Consider the following 17,100-nt stretch of genomic DNA (forward strand, 5'->3'; position numbering starts at 1 on the left):
CACACACATCAGGAGCCTGGTACTGGGCTTTTTTCCCCCCTCCTTCCACTGGCTGCTGCTCATTAGCAAGATTCCAGCTGGATTGGTTTGGGGTAATTAGTAGTAAATTAACTGATTTCTGTTTTTCCTCTCCCTCTCTCTCTCATTCTCTTTGATCATAGCTAACTCTGTGGATAAATGAGAAGATGTTGACAGCTCAGGACATGACATACGATGAGGCCAGGAACCTGCACAGCAAGTGGCAGAAGCACCAGGCCTTCATGGCTGAGCTGGCCTCCAACAAGGACTGGCTGGACAAGATCGATAAGGTGTGTATGCAACCACACACACACCAGTGCGCATTCGCCCCAAGCTAAGTGTTTAGGAACTGTAAAAGATAAAAGGTCTCTCACTCTTTCTCTTTTAGGAGGGTCAAGCTTTAGTAAAGGAGAAGCCCGAGCTAGAGGAGACCGTGTCCGAGACCCTGCGTGAGCTTCAGAAGCAGTGGGAATTGTTGGAGACCACCACGCAGACCAAAGCGCAGTGTCTGTTTGACGCTAACCGCGCCGAGCTGTTCACCCAGAGCTGCTCGGCTCTCGACACGTGGCTGCAGAACCTCTCCTCACAGCTGCAGAGCGATGACTTCGGCAAGGACCTGACCAGCGTCAACATCATGCTCAAGAAACACCAGGTACACTCGCGTGAAGGTGACGGAATAGCAAATATAACTGACATCACACTACTCGAACTCGGAGGTGGTCAGGATAGCATGAACCTAAGTCTGAAAATAGTCCATTCACTGATTTGCTTTAACTTTAAAGCTTTGGAGAATTTGAATTTCACTAGACAAATCCGTGATTCTGAGACCCCTGGTCCACAGGTCATCTAAATCACCCACATCAGATTTTGCCGATAGCAGTCATGAATATTCCTGATTTGATGCAATGTGTGTTTGTCAGATGCTGGAGCATCAGATGGATGTACGGGAGAAGGAGGTTCAGGCTCTGCAGTCACAAGCCCTGGCCCTGTCACAGGAGGACGCAGGCATCGTGGAGTTGGATGGCCAGCAGAGGAGAGTAACAGACACCTTTTCTCAGCTCCAGGAGCCTCTCAATCGGAGAAGAAAACACCTGCTTGCATCTAAAGAGGCCCACCAGTTCAACCGAGACTTGGAGGACGAGATCGTGAGACTCACACTTGGCACTCAGCACTTTTTCCAAGCCCCATATTAGAAAATATACCAAATGTAATTTTTTTTTTTCCTGTCTGTCCATCCTCCAGCTGTGGGTGAAAGAGAGAATGCCACTGGCTACCTCCACAGATCACGGCAAAGACCTGCCCAGCGTTCAGCTGCTCATCAAAAAGAACCAGGTATGACTCGTAACTGAAGAGTTGATAATTCCAGGTACTCTCTCCCTTTTTTTCATGTTTCTCTCCATCCTAATTTTTAGACTCTGCAGAAGGAGATCCAGGGCCATCAGCCTCGCATCGACGATCTGCAGACCCACGGACGTAACATGGCCCCCGGGCCGGAGTCAGAGGTGGATGGAGAGCGGCAGGCGGCACTTGAGGAGCGTCTGAAGGAGCTCGGGGAGTTGTGGGCGTGGCTTATTTCCGAGACGGCGCAGAGACACACACGCCTCCTGGAGGCCCATCGAGCTCAGCAGTTTTATGCAGACGCTGCCGAGGCTGAGGCCTGGATGGGAGAGCAGGAGCTTCACATGATGTCCGAAGAGAAGGCCAAGGTGTGTGTGTGTGTGTGTGTGTGTGTGGGCTTTTCATACTATAAGAGTTGAATTACTTAGTCTTTCAAAGTAAAATCCACTGATGTAAATTCACCATGTTCTAACTGTAAAGGATGAGCAAAGTGCTCTGGTCATGGTGAAGAAGCACCAGATCTTGGAGCAGGCGCTGGAGGATTACGCTCAGACCATTCACCAGCTGGCCAATAGCAGCAGACTCATGGTGGATGGTGAACATCCTGAGAGGTAAAGAACATTCTGCTAGATGTCTCTCTAAAACAGGTGTCTGTCCAAATGGTAACTCTGACACACTCCGTGGCAGTGAGCGGATCGCGCTGAGGCAAGCTCAGGTGGACAAGCTGTACGCCGGACTGAAAGACCTGGCCGAGGAGAGGAGGGGAAAACTGCAGGAGAGACTGCGTCTCACGCAGCTGAAGCGAGAAGTTGATGACCTGGAGCAGTGGATCGCCGAGAGGGAGGTGGTCGCCGGATCGCACGAGCTCGGCCAGGACTACGAGCACGTCACGGTGAGTGTTTGTTTTTTTCCGCGTTTGATTTCTGGATTTTTTTTCTCAATTGACAGTAGATACTTTGAACCAGTCCAGGAAATAGGGCATCAGTTACTCTCCTGGAAAAAGGCAAATGGTCTGTCATGGTGTGTATTAAATTCCAGCAGAGATCAGTTTACTTGGCTGGAGACGGTAATAAAATAATTTCCTTTCTGTAAATAGTCCTGCCCTGTCTCCCCGTCTCAGATGCTGCGAGATCGTTTCCGGGAGTTCGCGCGGGACACGAGCGCGATCGGACAGGAACGCGTGGATGCCGTGAACGCCCAGGCGGACGCTCTGATTGAGTCTGGCCACCCGGAGAATGCCAGCGTAGCCGAGTGGAAGGACGGCCTGAACGAGGCCTGGGCCGACCTGCTGGAGCTCATGGACACGCGCACGCAGATGCTGGCCGCGTCGTACGAGCTGCAGCGCTTCCAGCAGGACGCTCGCGAGGCACTGGCGCGTGTCCGCAACAAAAGAGAGGCACTGAACTCTGCTGATCTGGGCCGCGACCTCAACACCGTGCAGCACCTCCACCGGCAGCATACCACCTACGAGCACGACGTGCATGCGCTCAGCGGACAGGTCAGTTCAGGGGGGCGTTGAGAGAGAGTCGGTTACGGTTTTGAATTTGATAGTTTTGTACATTTGGTGAAACTGTACATTGTATCACTGTAGGTCACTCAGGTGCAGGACGATGCCTCGCGTCTGCAGAAAGCGTACGCAGGAGAAAAGGCAGACGACATCCATCGCCACGAACGCGCTGTCACCGAGGCGTGGGAGGGGCTTCTGGCTGCCACTCAGGACAGAAGGCTGCTGCTATTGGACACGGTGGAGAAGTTCCGTTTCTTTAACATGGTCCGAGATCTGATGCTGTGGATGGACGGCATTAACTTGCAGATCCAGTCTCATGACAGCCCCAGGTGAGTGTATATATAACTGTGCAAGTGAGGGTTAAGGGCCTTGGACAGGGGCCCAGCAGGGGCAGCTTGGTGGTGCTGTGATTCGAACCCATGACCTTCCATATAAAAGTCCATCATCTGCACTAAGCTTTCACTTTCCCCTCAATACAATACCATTTTTTCCAGAGGTTCATGCACGAGCATTATGGATTGTCATGTAGTAACTGTCTCTCTGTGTGTGTGTGTGTGTGTGTGTGTGTGTGTGTGTGTGTGTGTGTGTGTGTGTGTGTGTGTGTCTGACAGGGACGTGTCGTCGGCCGGACTCGTCATTGCCAATCACCAGGACATTAAAGCAGAGATCGAGGCCAGATCTGGCAGCTTCATCGCCTGCACTGACATGGGACATGCCCTCATCAACAACAACCATTACGCTTCAGACGAGGTGCACGCACACACACACACACACACACACACACACACACACACACACACACACACACAGCACAATAACTTTGTGTTCACAGCATATACACACGCAATCACACTCACAAAGTATCTGATTGTGTTGCAGATCCGAGAGAAAATGGAGCAGCTTCAGGAAAAGAGAGATGAAATCACTCAGAAGTGGCAGGACAAAATGGACCACCTGCAGATTGGTGAGTTCAGAGAGGGAGAGAGTCATGGAAGGAGGGAGCGAAAGAATGTGTGTATGAATGAGTGAGTGTGTGTGAATAAGTGAAGGATTGAGTGAGTGTGAATGGAGTGAGAAGGGAGAGTCTGAATGCCTGAAGGAATGAATGAAGCAGTATGTTTATGAGTGTGTGAATGAATGAGTGAAGGAGTGTGTAAACGAGTGTGTGAGTGAAGGAGTAAGTTAAAGAGTATGTGAATGAGTGAGTGAACACTCTTTCTCTCTCTCTGTGGCAGTCCTTGAGGTGCTGCAGTTCAGCAGGGACGCCTCGGTAGCAGAGTCCTGGTTGGCTGGTCAGGAGCCTCTGGTGCGTGCGGCTGAACTCGGCTGCAACGTGGACGAGGTGGAAAGTCTCATCAAACGCCACGAAGCCTTCGAGAAGCTCGCTGCTGGCTGGGAGGAACGTTTCACTCTGCTGGAGAAGCTCACCACGGTACACACACACACACACACACACTTTTCTCCTTTCTCAGCCTGCTCTGTTGTTCACCATTCCTGCTGTACCTCACAGCTCGAGGAACAAGAGATTCAGAGAAGGAAGGAAGAAGAGGAGAAAGCCCGAAGACCTCCTACACCACCCCCAGCTGAGGAAGTGGTACAGTCCGAGGCTGAATATGAGTCCGGAGCAAGGTTGGTCTTCTACACCGTTTTATACGTTATTGTTTTTAGTTCAGTTTTAAGCCTCAGAGTCGGTAAGACAGGAATGAACTGAGAGTGAGTCTATCTATCTCTCTATCTCTCTATCTCTCTATCTCTCTATTCCCCCTCAGGACAAGTTTGGACCAGACTACATTGAACCAATCAGTGTCTGTTAACGGCGTGCACAGTGACCAGGACACGTCACAGGTTGGGCTTATTACGCTAACACACACACACACACACACACAAACACACTAACTGTACCTGTTACACTTCTCTTACCTGCAGTCCTTATCGGTCTCAGTTACCGAGCTTCCGAACACGAAGCCTAAGCCTCTTACTAAAGCCAGCTCTAAGCCTGTGCCCAAAGCCTACAAGGCACAGCAGCGTGTGAGTACTAACTCCAGCTTCAGCCCAGCTAACCATCGCTTAACCCCGCTTCACCTGCTAACCTGCGCTGAGCCAGCTAGCAAACCAGTGGAAGCAGTTCCCCCGCTCGACCTGCTAGGGGGCGCATTTTCACTGTTCTCACCGGTCACAGCTTTTCATGTCTCCTCTAGTTAGTTTTGTCTGAAATATGAATTTCATGGAGCAAAGAAATCGTATTTTTCAATCCTGTTTCCTCGTTTTCTGTTTCTGTGGAAAAGTGGCTCAGTTCTGGCCTTTATGTCCACCAGGATAAGTGATCAGACCCTCTGCGTCCCTGAAAGACTCCAATTCGATCTCTATAACGATTTTAATATTGGACATTTTCTCAAAGCAGCTTTACAGAAATAGATTATAAATATTAATAAATCGATCTATAAAGAACAAGCCATAGGTGATCGTGGTGATACCCAGATGATGTTCCACGTGTGGAATGGGATGCTCAAAAAAGAAGCCCACTGCAATCTTATGGTCAGTTGTCCAAAAACTTTTGGCCGTATACTGCTAGTGTGGTCTGTTCCTGTGGGAGATTTGTATTAAATATCTGTAGCATGAAGGCCGAACTGAACCTCATTAGTCTCCTTCTTAAAGCCGGACTTGTGCTCAAAACCGGGAGTTTGTTAGATGATGCTGTCTGGATTTCTGCATTTCACTGTGTTTTTGTCTTAGTGTGTTTGTGTGTGTTTGTGTGTGTGTGTGTGTGTTTGTGTGTGTGTGTGTGTGTGTGTGTGTGTGTGTGTGTGTGTGTGTGTGTGTGTGTGTGTGTGTGTGTGTGTGTGTGTGTGTGTGTGTGTGTGTGTGTAAGACTTGGAGCAGAAAACCTGGGAGAAAGATACCTAGCTATGTAAAATCTTTAGTCTCAGTCTTGTGAGCCAATAGAATTAAGTGGGCGGGGCTATTACTTCATAAGTAATTTTTTTTAGCAAGAAACATTTTTCTTAATCTTCGTTTGCTAGAATGTTCTTGATCACAAGATGTTCAGCGTTTAAAACATTAGCAAAAAAATAAATAAATAACTACATTAGCCTGAAATATTTAACTAGTTCAAAGGTTTCCCCTAGTGTTCAACATCAGTCATGACATATTGGACACTAATACATTTAAATAGTAAAAATAATAATAATAGTTATAAATGAATTAATTGATATTTTATTTATAAAAAACCTTAAAATGTTCCTGCAGTTTGATGTTGACTGCATCCCTGCTTGAGTCCATTCCACAGCTCCCTCATTTGCTTATACATAAACGCATCTATCTATCTATCTATCTATCTATCTATCTATCTATCTATCTATCTATCTATCTATCTATCTATCTATCTATCTATCTATCTATCTATCTGAGATTTTGAAGCGTCTCTGACTCTTGTGCGCAGGGCTCTGAGGCGGATTCGGTGAACGGTCCCGGTCAGGACAGCGGTTTGGACACGGCGTCTCGCCAGGAGCCCTCCGGTACACTGCCTAGCCGAGTCGAGGCGTCCGCTGAGGCAATGGAAGGACTGCTGTGCAGGAAGCAGGAAATGGAAAGCCAGGGCAAGAAAGCAGCCAACAGGTCCAATCACACCTGACCACCATCAGCTTCTTAATATTATTATGAAAAATAAATCTGAATAATTTTTATGAACTGAATAATACTTCATTGCGCCACAAGGGGGCGACAGTCACTCAAATGGAAGTTCTGTCTGTGGTGTGCAGATCATGGCAGAACGTGTACTGCGTGCTGAGGAAGGGGAGTCTGGGCTTCTACAAGGACAACAAGAGCGCGTCGAACGGCATCCCCTACCACGGAGAAGTTCCCATCAGCCTCGGCGAGGCCACCTGCGAGGTCGCTCACGACTACAAGAAGAGAAAACATGTCTTCAAGCTGAAGTGAGATGAAGACACGACCTCAATTACTATATTCCTATAGAAGCATACGGAGTGTGTGTGTGTGTGTGTGTGTGTGTGTGTGTGTGTGAGTGACACACTTCTCTTTTCTTCTCGTCCTCAGGTTGGGAGATGGAAAGGAGTTCCTGTTCCAAGCCAAGGATGAAGTGAGTGCAACCTCCATGACCTCCACGACCTTCACACACACGCAGAACACGTTGACACCTCCTCTCTTTCACTTTCTTTCTTGCTTTTCTCCTTTTTTCTCTTTTTTTCCCTCTACCTCCCTATCTCACTTTCCCACTTTCTCGCTATCTTACCCTCTCTATCTCTATCTTTTTCTCTTCCTTCTCTCCATCACTCTCTTGCTCTCTATTGTTACTACTGTTCTTTCTCTATCTTACTCTTTCTCTCCCTCTCTCTCACTCTCTCTCTCCCTCTCTCTCTCTCTCTCCAGGCGGAGATGAGTTCCTGGATCAGTGCGATCCACTCCTCCATGGCAGCGAGTAACGCTGACATTGACCTCTCCCCCGGTCCGCCCCTGACCCGAGCCATGACGATGCCCCCGATGTCCCCGATGTCCCCGAACGAGGGTGAGGGCGGAGGCGTGACCATGCGCAACAAAGAAGGCAAAGAAAAAGACAGAGAGAAACGCTTCAGCTTCTTCGGCAAGAAGAAGTAAACGAGGAGAAAGGAATGGAGGGAAAAAACGTGGCGTCGGCGTGCGGTGCGGTGCGGACTGCGTGAGACCTGAGGACTGCGGCGCCCTCTAGCGTCACATAGCTATCCACCTTTTCTCCTTAGTCTCTCACTGTCTATCACCGTCTCTCTCTGTCTCTCCCTCTCTCACTGCCATCCCTTCTGTAACGTTGCCTCGCCTCCTGAAGGACCGCCCACATCTCTGCTGATTGGACGGTTTGATCCGAACACTCGCTCCTGGAGATTCAGGGCCTTTTTCCCATAATGCAACGCTTCCAGAGTTTTCCTTCCATCCTTCCTTCTTTTAGTCTTTACATTCGATTCCTCATTGTGAAGTACCAGAATCGCCTTTTCTTTTTTTCCATTCTTTTCTTCTCTCTTTTAACGTTCTTAGATAATATTTCTTATATTTGGTATTATTTAAATATTTGCCATTGCGGTTTGGCTCGTGCTGGTTTAGAGACGCAAAAACCTCCACACACACACACACGCACACACATGCACATGTCTAGAACCCATTTATGAAGAGTTTTAGAATAGAACCCGGGTTCTAGATTTCTACAATTGTGATATGATTTTTTTCTTCATATTATAAATAGGTAAGTTTTAGACTTTTTTTTTTTTTTTTTTTTTTTAAGTGTGCAGGAGATGAATATTCAGAAACACAAAACAAAAAGAATCTGGAAACGGTTTGGGATTAATTTCCCCTCCCTAACGATTTCATTGTTGAACATTTTTTTTTTCCTTTTTCATTTTTTTTTTTTCTTCCGTCTCGATCAATCGCATGCTCGCACTAGAACGTGAAACGGATCACAGGATGGGATTATTTTTTTTTGTTTCGTTTTATAGTCGTAAATTTTGGGGCATTCTGGAAAAATCGCACGCCTTTCTAGGAATTTTTGAGGATCGACAAGAAACACTGGACGAAAAACGTAAGCGGATCTACTGTCCTCCCCCCTCCCCCACTCCTTTCCCCCCTTTTTCGTTTTAACGTGGACCAAAATCCATTCCTGAACCTTGAACATCACGCCGAACTCATCGCCGAGAAATCGCTTACCCACGATTTAAACTAAACACAGTGTACGGCGAGGACGGGAAGAAATGAGGGGTGAAAAAGGGGCGTGGCTTAACCGAGTGATACTATTTTTGCATTTGTACACAGGAGAGCATGGTGTGTGTGTGTGTGTGTGTGTGTGTGTGTTGCATTTACCGGGTGTAGCATGAACACAGTATTTTTGTAGGCGGAGACGCTTGGTTTTCGTCGGGCCTCGTCCCAATTGCGAGCTTTTGCCTTTTTTTTTTTTTTTTTTTTTTTTGGACGCGTTTGTGATTTTAAGAAGAAAGTTTTTATTTCGGTGACGTACGATGAAGCCCCTTCCTCAGAGAGGATGGTGAATTGAGGAGGAGGGGGGTGGAGTATCGTAACAACAGCGAGAACCAACAGCAAAAGAGAACCAACAGAAAAACCCACAGTGGGCAACGAAACCAAGCCAAGAAACAAATAGTAGTAATAAGGCATGTGCCAATAATCAGTTATGCAATATATCGTGATGTTTCGGCACATTTACGTATTAAACCGTTATTGTGGACGAATCGAAACGAAGTTACAATTGTACGCAGTTTTTACAGACCACGTAAAGGGCGGATCCAGTGACACGAATACATCAGTATCAGCAAAAGCACACACTGGTCCTCACCACTGGCTCACGTCGGCTAATCGGTTTCCAGATCACAGACTCTTCTCAAGTAGCTGAAACCTTAGTAGCGCATTTCCACGAACTTACCACACGAAACCCCCGCTTTCGCGAATACGACCAGAAATAAGCCAATTTCCTTTTCTTTTTTTTGTCGCTTGATTTCCCCTTCAGGACTCCCAAATATTTTCCTCTTCTCTTCAGCCAAAAAGTTTGGAGTGACAAGTCAATATTGATCACAATTTGGAGATCACCAAACTCCGCCCCCTCCCACGTGTAGCTTGGTTACCCTCTTCCCCTGGAGTTCAATGGGAAATTCTCAGGGGAGGGTCCTTGATTTTAATGTTTGTTTGTTTTTTTGCCAACATTAAAATTGGCCTGGAACACGACAATGACATCATCACATTGCTGCGTGCACGAGGTCATTAAAAAATGGATGTAATAGGTATGATTTTAATAAACTCTTCAAATTGGTCTCAAACGAAGGAGAGGGTTTTGAGGTGTGTTTTGTTTTTCCCCTGAAGTGTCCCCATGTTCATTAAATGGAATTGTTAATACGGTTGTTATTGTTATTATTATTATTATTATTATAATTATTATGAATACAAGAACTCTTCTGATGACTTACTCTTGCTACTGTTATTACTATTAGGACTGCGGCTCGTGTATTTACTGCATCACTGCTGTTCTGCTGTCCAGTTCGAGGTTCTTTCGTTTGTAACACAGAGTGCCGCCTCGCCCTGCCCTGCCCTGCCCTGCCCGCCTCGCCCTGCCCTGCCCGCCTCGCCCTGCCCTGCCACCAGGGGGCCATAGAGTGCCCTGCAGCATTATATACACAAGATCCTTGGGACAGGGAGAGGTGGGGGGTTAAAAGGGGGCAGGGCGGGGCAGGATCGATAGAGGGATAATGAAAGATTTGTTTGTTGACTTGTGTATCTACATCTTATAATAGGAATAATAAAACATCGTTACAAAAAAACTAAACTGGTTTTATTTTTGCGTTTGAAATGTGTGTTTTTGTTTGTGTGGAATGTAATGCAGTGTGCGGCACACAGTACAGAAAGATTTGGGGTGCAAGTTATCATTTGCTCATACAGAAAGCATCAACGATGAACCAATAAGAATGCAGAATATATAAATTCTGAACTGACTGGAGGAACACAGTTGTGTAGGACGTCTTTGGATGCGGTAGCATGAAATCGTCCCTCCATTGAACTAAGAGGCTCAAACCTGTTCCAACAATGCACAAAGTGTGCTCCAAGATCTGCTTTCTATGGGTTGGAAGTGTGTGGAAGATCTCCCGCTATGGAGCTCCAACACATATTGAACATGCCTTTTTGGGATGGATCCCCAAAAAGTTAACTGTTAAGTTCTTAACTTAACAGTTAAGAACAGCTTTGGAAAGTTTGTCAAGAGACACAGCAAAGCCTTTCAACTGAATGTTTGGAGAATTTAACTGTCCAGATGCTGAGTGTGTGTAAAGCTGTTCTTCATGCTAAATGAGGATTTTTTTTATATTTGTTTGGTCAAAGTAAATCTTTATAGCGTTAAATTACCGTGTTTGTTGCATAGGAACAAAAGGAACATGCATGTCTCTCAAAAAACATAAAATGCTAGATGTTTCCACACTTTTTACAGCCACTGAAAATTCACAAGTCGCCAAAAAAGTTTGGATTCAGCATCTTACTGGGGTTTTTTATTATTATTTTTATTTTCCCATTGTTGTTTCATATTGAATTATGTAGTCAACAAAAACGTGTTAAATAACCCAGAAAATGTGGTCGTCACCTGCTTGGGGGGTCCCAAACTTGTTAAGTGCTTGTTGGCTGCTTTTCATTCTTTATTCTCCAGTCCAACTCAACTCAAACCAGCACGCCTCTCCTTTTTGGACAAATAGCTCTTATATAACCGAGCGGTGTGTTTGGGGTCATTGTCCTGTTGGAAAACCAGATGCATGTTGCTGCAAAATTCCGTGGTAGCCATGCTGGTCACTAAGAGTGTCACCAGCCCATACCATCACACCTCCTCCTCCACACTTCATAGTGGGAACTAAACAACGTGGAGCCGTTCCTTCATCCTCTGTATATCCAACAAATACGCCACGGTAAAAAATATAACATATCGCCGATCTAATGTCTTTTCTTTCTTCTGCTTGTTGTTCTTCCAAAGTAATGTTTTCTTTGCTGCAATTCGACCTTAAAGGTCTGACTCATGCAGTCTTCTCTAAACAGTGAATGCTGAAACATGTTGCCACTTGAACTCCGAGAAGCATTTATGTCAATTGGCATGTTTCTGAAGATGGTAATACTAATAAACGTATCCCCTGCAGCAGAGGTAGCTCTTGGTCATCTTTTCCTAGTACAGTCCTCATGAGAGACTGTTTCATGATTTCATGATAGTTTTGTCGCCATAATATTGATTTGTACAGTAGTTGTAGTAGCCCTAATAGTGCTATTAACTATATGGCTGATGGTCTAAAGCACATTAAAAGGGCAAGAAATGTCACAAATGAACTTATGACTAGATGCACCTGTGACCTGAAAACCATTCAAGGTGAGAAACTCGTGAATCTGATGAGAGAATGCTTCGAGTTTGTCAAGTGAAGTGTAGCTACTTTGGAGAATTCCAGACGTGTTCTTTCATAATTTGGACGTCTTCAAAATCAACAGTGTTGAAAATAAGTAAAGTTAAGAAAAGCCACTGTAGGAGGTGTGTCAAAACTATATATATATTTCTCCGTAATTCTATATATGTTCTGTTATCATTTCTATAATTGTTTTGTTTTTTGTAGCATTGAAGTGGTTAATAAGGTCTGTTTTACCAACAATTGAATCCCTTTATGGGGTCATAAAATCAGCCGTTAAGGACAAACCCCAAGGTCATAATTACAGCTACATGTTTATCATCTGTTCTGTTTTGCATTTTTCTCTCGTTTGTTTGTTTCCACTGGTTTCATTCAAGTGCAAAATTCCAGGTTATTGCTCTTAAATTTACTGATAAACTTTCTTTGCTTCAGATAAACACATCTCACAGCAACAAGTCTGTACTTAACCCCCAGGATGTGTGTGTTCATGTTTTATGCCACGGATCCCCTTTTATTTTACTGCAACGTGATACGAACTTCATGCTGCTTCACACATGTCCTGATCAGACCAATTCGGGTTACACAAGTTCCCTGGAACAAGGTACGATCTGAAAAGAAGGCTGTGTGTAGCACTCCTGCACCTGAAGACACACTTTTACATCTAGTACAGGACTTCAATATTTACTATATGGCCAAAGGTTTGTGGACACCTAACCATACGATTGGAATGTTCTTCTTTGAACATCTCATTCCATATTGAAACTTGATTAGCTCTTAGAATAATCTTTACTCTCCTGAGAAGATGTTCCACCAGATTTTTGTTGAGATTTGTGCTAATTCAGCCACAAGAGTGTTTTTAAAGTCAGGTGCTGATGTAGGTGAGAGGGTGAGGAGGCCTGGGGTGCAGCCACATTCACATTCATCTCATAAAAGGGTGTTTCGGGTTGGAGGTCTATAGCAGGAGATCTTCCACACACTTTCAAGTTAGGTAAATCATATCTTCATGGAGCTGGCTTTGTGCACAGTTGTCATGCTGGAACAGGTCTTTAAGTGAAAGGAAATGCAAAAGAAAGCAAAAGAACCACATGCGGCAGGAAAAGGCGGTGTCCCAATACTTTTGGCCAAAGACTGTAGGCTTGTGCATGTTTATTTTTTTTGTTTGTTTTGTTTTGCCTGAAGGTTTTATTCGACTGAACTTTTTAAAGGAGCTCCTGCCCGAGTAGACGAACGGCCCAGACACGCTCGGCATGCTGAGACATGCAGGTTTCGTGTTTGTGCAACGCTGATCAGGTGAAAAAATTGTAGCTTCCGGATCTGCGTCACACAGACCTTTAAGAATAAATTTAATGAGAAAAAATTGGACGTTTATACAAACTGATTTGCTACACGAGTTCGAGCGCAGCAGGCTGTGTTCGCTCTTGTGACATCAATTTATCTGGGGTTTTTTTTTGTGTGTGTCCCTCATTTGTTTTCTCACACACCTGCATGTCTTCTGTATAATGGGACGGTTTTATAACTGCGCTATCCGGTGTCTCCTGAAGAGCTTTCTTCTGTGGAGTCAGGGAGTTCTTCCTCGCCACAATCACCTCAGGCTCGTCCATTACCGGGTCACATTTCCATCTAGATTTATATATAAAAAAAACCCCCACTGTGGAATCGTGAGAGCTTTGCCGCATAAACATGGCCTAGTAGTGAAGCAGCGTTTTCTAATTGTTGGCAGTATATGGAGCTCATTCCGAGCATTCGTGGAGGAGAATGAGGAAAACACTGAGGAGGATAAAGATTCCTGCATTTCCCAGAAGCCGTTTAATCTGCAATGACGGCTTCGGGCTACAGCTTTAAACATGCCGCGACCTCCGTGGCGCACAATGATCGATCCGTGAGTGGTGAATAGCGGCCTGGAGGAAGAAAGACGCCTTCCTGATGAACTGAAACACGATCATCTCAACCACAAGAGAGAAAAAAATAAATAAATAAAAAACAGCTTCCCGCACATGCCTCATCTTTCTCTTTCCTGATGGAGTTTCGCTCAAACATGCATACAAATTATGCTCTTGGCTTGAGTTTGGGGGGCGTTCGGGCCAAAGCGGATCATTAGCCTCGGAATTTTGCGGACATTCACACTAACTCATACTTCAATCACCTCCTGCTGAGACGCTTCTCAAGTACAGCAGGGGGCGTGTTTTCTTTTTCTCTCTTTAGGAACATTGGGTGAGATAACACTACAGGATCTGAGAAGGCAATACGCATACAATGCGGAGTCTTGATCTGGATCTGGATTTAACCTGATTTAAATTAAATATAAAATAAATAAAAAAAACACTAAGCTCCTCCCCCTTCCCAGGGTTGTTGGATAGTAACTTGTGCTCGAACACTTCCTCGGCCTCAGCCACATCACTTAAGTTCACATTCCGCCTCAACATGTTGCCTTTCTCACATTCTTCTTCTTCTTTTTAAAATGAAAGGCAATTTTTGGATACAAAATAAGACTGTATCGCCAAAAGTATTGGGACACCCGTCTTTTCCAGCAATGTGGTTCTTCTCCAAACTGTCTTTAGATGCTGTAGCATGAATTGAACTAGGAGACCCAAACTTGTTCCAGCATGGCATTTTTTTCACAAAACCAGCTCCATATTAATCTGTTTTTCATGAGTTTGATGTGTATGGAAGATCTCCTACTATAAACCTTAAACCCTATTGGCACCTCCTCACCTCACCTTTATCAGTACCTGACTTTTCCAACGCCCTTGTGGCTGAATCTCCACAAATCTCCACAAAGCCTAGTGGAACATCTTCCCAGAAGAGTGTGTGGAATGGGATGTTCAAAAAACATCTTATGATCAGGTGTCCATCAGCTATTGTCCTTATAGGGTTTGCTTCTGTGTGCACTACGAGGGTCTCTGTGGGCTTTATGGAGCTGTTTAGAAAGGTGGAGTCATCATGAAGTGTTGGAAGGCTGTGTAGGTGGAGAATTAAAAAACTGGTTATACGTGAGAGGAAATGATAAACATCTTGTTATTACATAATGGGCTATAATTTAGTTTTGAACTAGCAAACTCTGATTGAGAAGGGAGCGAGCCTCGTCCTGCTCCTGCTCCTCTCCGTCACATCTGGAGTGGATTTGAAACGAGGCTGCGAAACAACATTACAAATAGCTGGCCTTCGTCCTGATCTCAATCGATTACACACACTGAGTCCCTGAACAGTCCTGTGTCCTCGACTTTCAGATTCTCCATGCAAACATATTTCTGACCTAAGGAACATGAGCTCACCAATAAAGAGCTCAATATCTCAATATTGTGGCTTCTCCTTCCTCCTTGTTCCTCATTGTTCCTCATTGTTCCTCCTTATTCCTTCTTCTTTTTTTTTCCTTCCAACTTATTCCTTCTCAGTCCTCCTCAAGATGAGATTGGAGTTGCGTAACATCTGACCTCATGACTGTCCGACACTTCATCTTGTATCTGTGTGTCATCCGTTCCCCCCAACCCCCCCACACAAACACCCTTTTCCTGAACCCTGCATAGCAGAACCACTGTCGTCATCTCATCTCCCACTTCAGCGATCTGCTGAACACATGTTGCTTGAAGCAGGCCAGACCTCGCTGAGTAACACACCATGTCCTCGTTTCTGAACCGTGTATCACACTGTGGCACAGAGCAGGACTACGACCGTGTGAAACGCCATTTGTGGTGAAAATCTGCATGTGGTCGTCAAATGTTGCAGTGTTTAATTTTCCAGTTTTGAGGCCAAAACATTTTGCTGAAGATAAAATTTGACAATTTGGGCACAAAATAACCTGTTTGTCCACTAAGATTCAAATGAGTTTTTAGTGCTCCTGGACCAGTTCCTAGTTCTTTCAGCTTGCAGGAAATGTTCCTGCAATGGAAACATCCCTAGTAGATCCCTAAATCAGCTCTGTATTAATAAGTTCTACCAATTCCAGAAAAGGTTCCTGTGAAGAAAATGGACAACCCAAAATTAGCCCTGCTTTTTAGTTTCTGGTATTTCTAAAATATATTTATTAAAATGTTTATTGAAAGGGTTCCTGTGGTGGAAATGTGTCTGGTAGAGTCTAAAATCAAGACCAGGTTCTTGGGTTAGAACTGCACTTAGTATAAACCTAAAATCAGCTCCATATGTTTGTTTGTAAATTGGGGGGGGAAAAAGCACAAATTCCAGAAAAGTTTCTTGTAAGGGAAATGGGCCAAGAACCGAACATTTTGGAGTTCTGTCATTCCCAATAAATAGCGATTGGTTCCTGAAAAGGGTTCCTGTGGTAGAAATGGGTCTGGTAGAAACTAAAGTCATTCCTGTTTTTTTTTTCTTCAGTTCCTAACAGGGTTCTTCAATAGAAATGCACCTGGAAAAACTAGAGTGAGAACCGGTTTAGTTCTGGAAAAGGTCAGGGTTAGGGTCAGGGATTTTGAGTCTCTGAACAAATCAGGGATGTTCGGAAAAGGCTTCTGCTTTCAGCAAGGTATTTGGATGGCACAGTGAAGGAGACATCAGCCGACGACAACTCGATTGTTTTCTCACGCACCTGAGTCACATTTCGGTTTATTAATTGCGATGACCAGTTTTCAGAAAGGGGGCGGGGCTTGGGCGTTGCATCATTCAGGAAATTATGTTTGTATCAAAATGTATCAACGCTGACGAGTAACATATTTTGACCAAATTTGGTAATCATTCAATTTAGTTGCAATGTAAGAAGACTCATGATTCTTCAAAGAACTCCAGGTTTGCAAACCTTCACAAAGGCCCAGATTGTGAAACCCTCCCGTGCCCCTGTGTTGTATCGTGACATCGGCATGTCGCTCTGCAGGCTTTCAATGCAAATCTCGGGCTGACTTTGAAGCCTGAGAACCCGTTCCACATCTTATCGGCTATTTGTCTTTTAAAGGCTTGAGCGACAGACGAGCTGTTAGCGCTGGTAGCTAATGAGGAAAGCAAACAATAGGCTTTTTGTCAGCTTCTATCACCTTTTCTTTTTGTGGTAAACTGCAGCTTTGCTCACCACTGGGTGTTTATTTTCAGACAACATGGTGGGAATTCTTTAACGATGGAGAAATCTGCGAAATCATCTCAGGGACACAGACAGTTTCCTGTCTATAAGTCTATAATATGGAAAATTGAGTCCTCTTTCCTGTTATAAGAACCCCATTCTTCTGGTAAGATGTTCCACTAGTTTTTTGTGGCGATTCATTCAGCCATAAAGGTGTTAGTAAAGTCAGGTACTGATGTAGGTGAGGATGTGAGGAGGCCTGGGGTGCAGTCAGCATTAAAAATGTATCTTTTGATGTATCTGAATCTCTTGAAACCCTGTCGCCAAAA

The 17,100-nt window shown here is 44.9% G+C and overlaps 1 protein-coding gene and 1 long non-coding RNA gene across 5 annotated transcripts in view; one reads left to right on the top strand and one right to left on the bottom strand.

Moving 5' to 3' along the window:
• The window catches only part of sptbn2 (spectrin, beta, non-erythrocytic 2), a 55,809-nt gene extending 45,640 nt beyond the window's left edge, over positions 1 to 10,169 (top strand). For 2 of the 4 annotated variants that reach the window (XM_083530778.1, XM_083530779.1), the window contains 19 exons: positions 162 to 308; positions 407 to 670; positions 939 to 1,163; positions 1,261 to 1,350; positions 1,431 to 1,724; positions 1,837 to 1,967; positions 2,044 to 2,248; positions 2,477 to 2,854; positions 2,948 to 3,192; positions 3,475 to 3,613; positions 3,743 to 3,827; positions 4,099 to 4,295; positions 4,374 to 4,492; positions 4,633 to 4,708; positions 4,790 to 4,891; positions 6,303 to 6,478; positions 6,622 to 6,795; positions 6,917 to 6,959; positions 7,250 to 10,169. In XM_083530778.1, the coding sequence (XP_083386904.1) occupies positions 162 to 308; positions 407 to 670; positions 939 to 1,163; positions 1,261 to 1,350; positions 1,431 to 1,724; positions 1,837 to 1,967; positions 2,044 to 2,248; positions 2,477 to 2,854; positions 2,948 to 3,192; positions 3,475 to 3,613; positions 3,743 to 3,827; positions 4,099 to 4,295; positions 4,374 to 4,492; positions 4,633 to 4,708; positions 4,790 to 4,891; positions 6,303 to 6,478; positions 6,622 to 6,795; positions 6,917 to 6,959; positions 7,250 to 7,474 (3,315 nt within the window). In that variant the 3' untranslated portion in view covers positions 7,475 to 10,169. The remainder of the gene's footprint in view (positions 1 to 161; positions 309 to 406; positions 671 to 938; positions 1,164 to 1,260; positions 1,351 to 1,430; positions 1,725 to 1,836; positions 1,968 to 2,043; positions 2,249 to 2,476; positions 2,855 to 2,947; positions 3,193 to 3,474; positions 3,614 to 3,742; positions 3,828 to 4,098; positions 4,296 to 4,373; positions 4,493 to 4,632; positions 4,709 to 4,789; positions 4,892 to 6,302; positions 6,479 to 6,621; positions 6,796 to 6,916; positions 6,960 to 7,249) is intronic. The other 2 variants (XM_083530780.1, XM_083530781.1) reach the window with 1 other exon arrangement.
• Positions 7,840 to 17,100, bottom strand: part of LOC310720371 — a 13,801-nt gene continuing 4,540 nt past the window's right edge. The window contains exon 2 of the long non-coding RNA XR_014531718.1: positions 7,840 to 7,999. This is a non-coding gene — a long non-coding RNA (uncharacterized lncRNA). The remainder of the gene's footprint in view (positions 8,000 to 17,100) is intronic.

Source organism: Silurus aristotelis, assembly GCF_946808225.1.
Source record: "Silurus aristotelis genome assembly, chromosome: 26".
NCBI lineage: Eukaryota > Metazoa > Chordata > Actinopteri > Siluriformes > Siluridae > Silurus > Silurus aristotelis.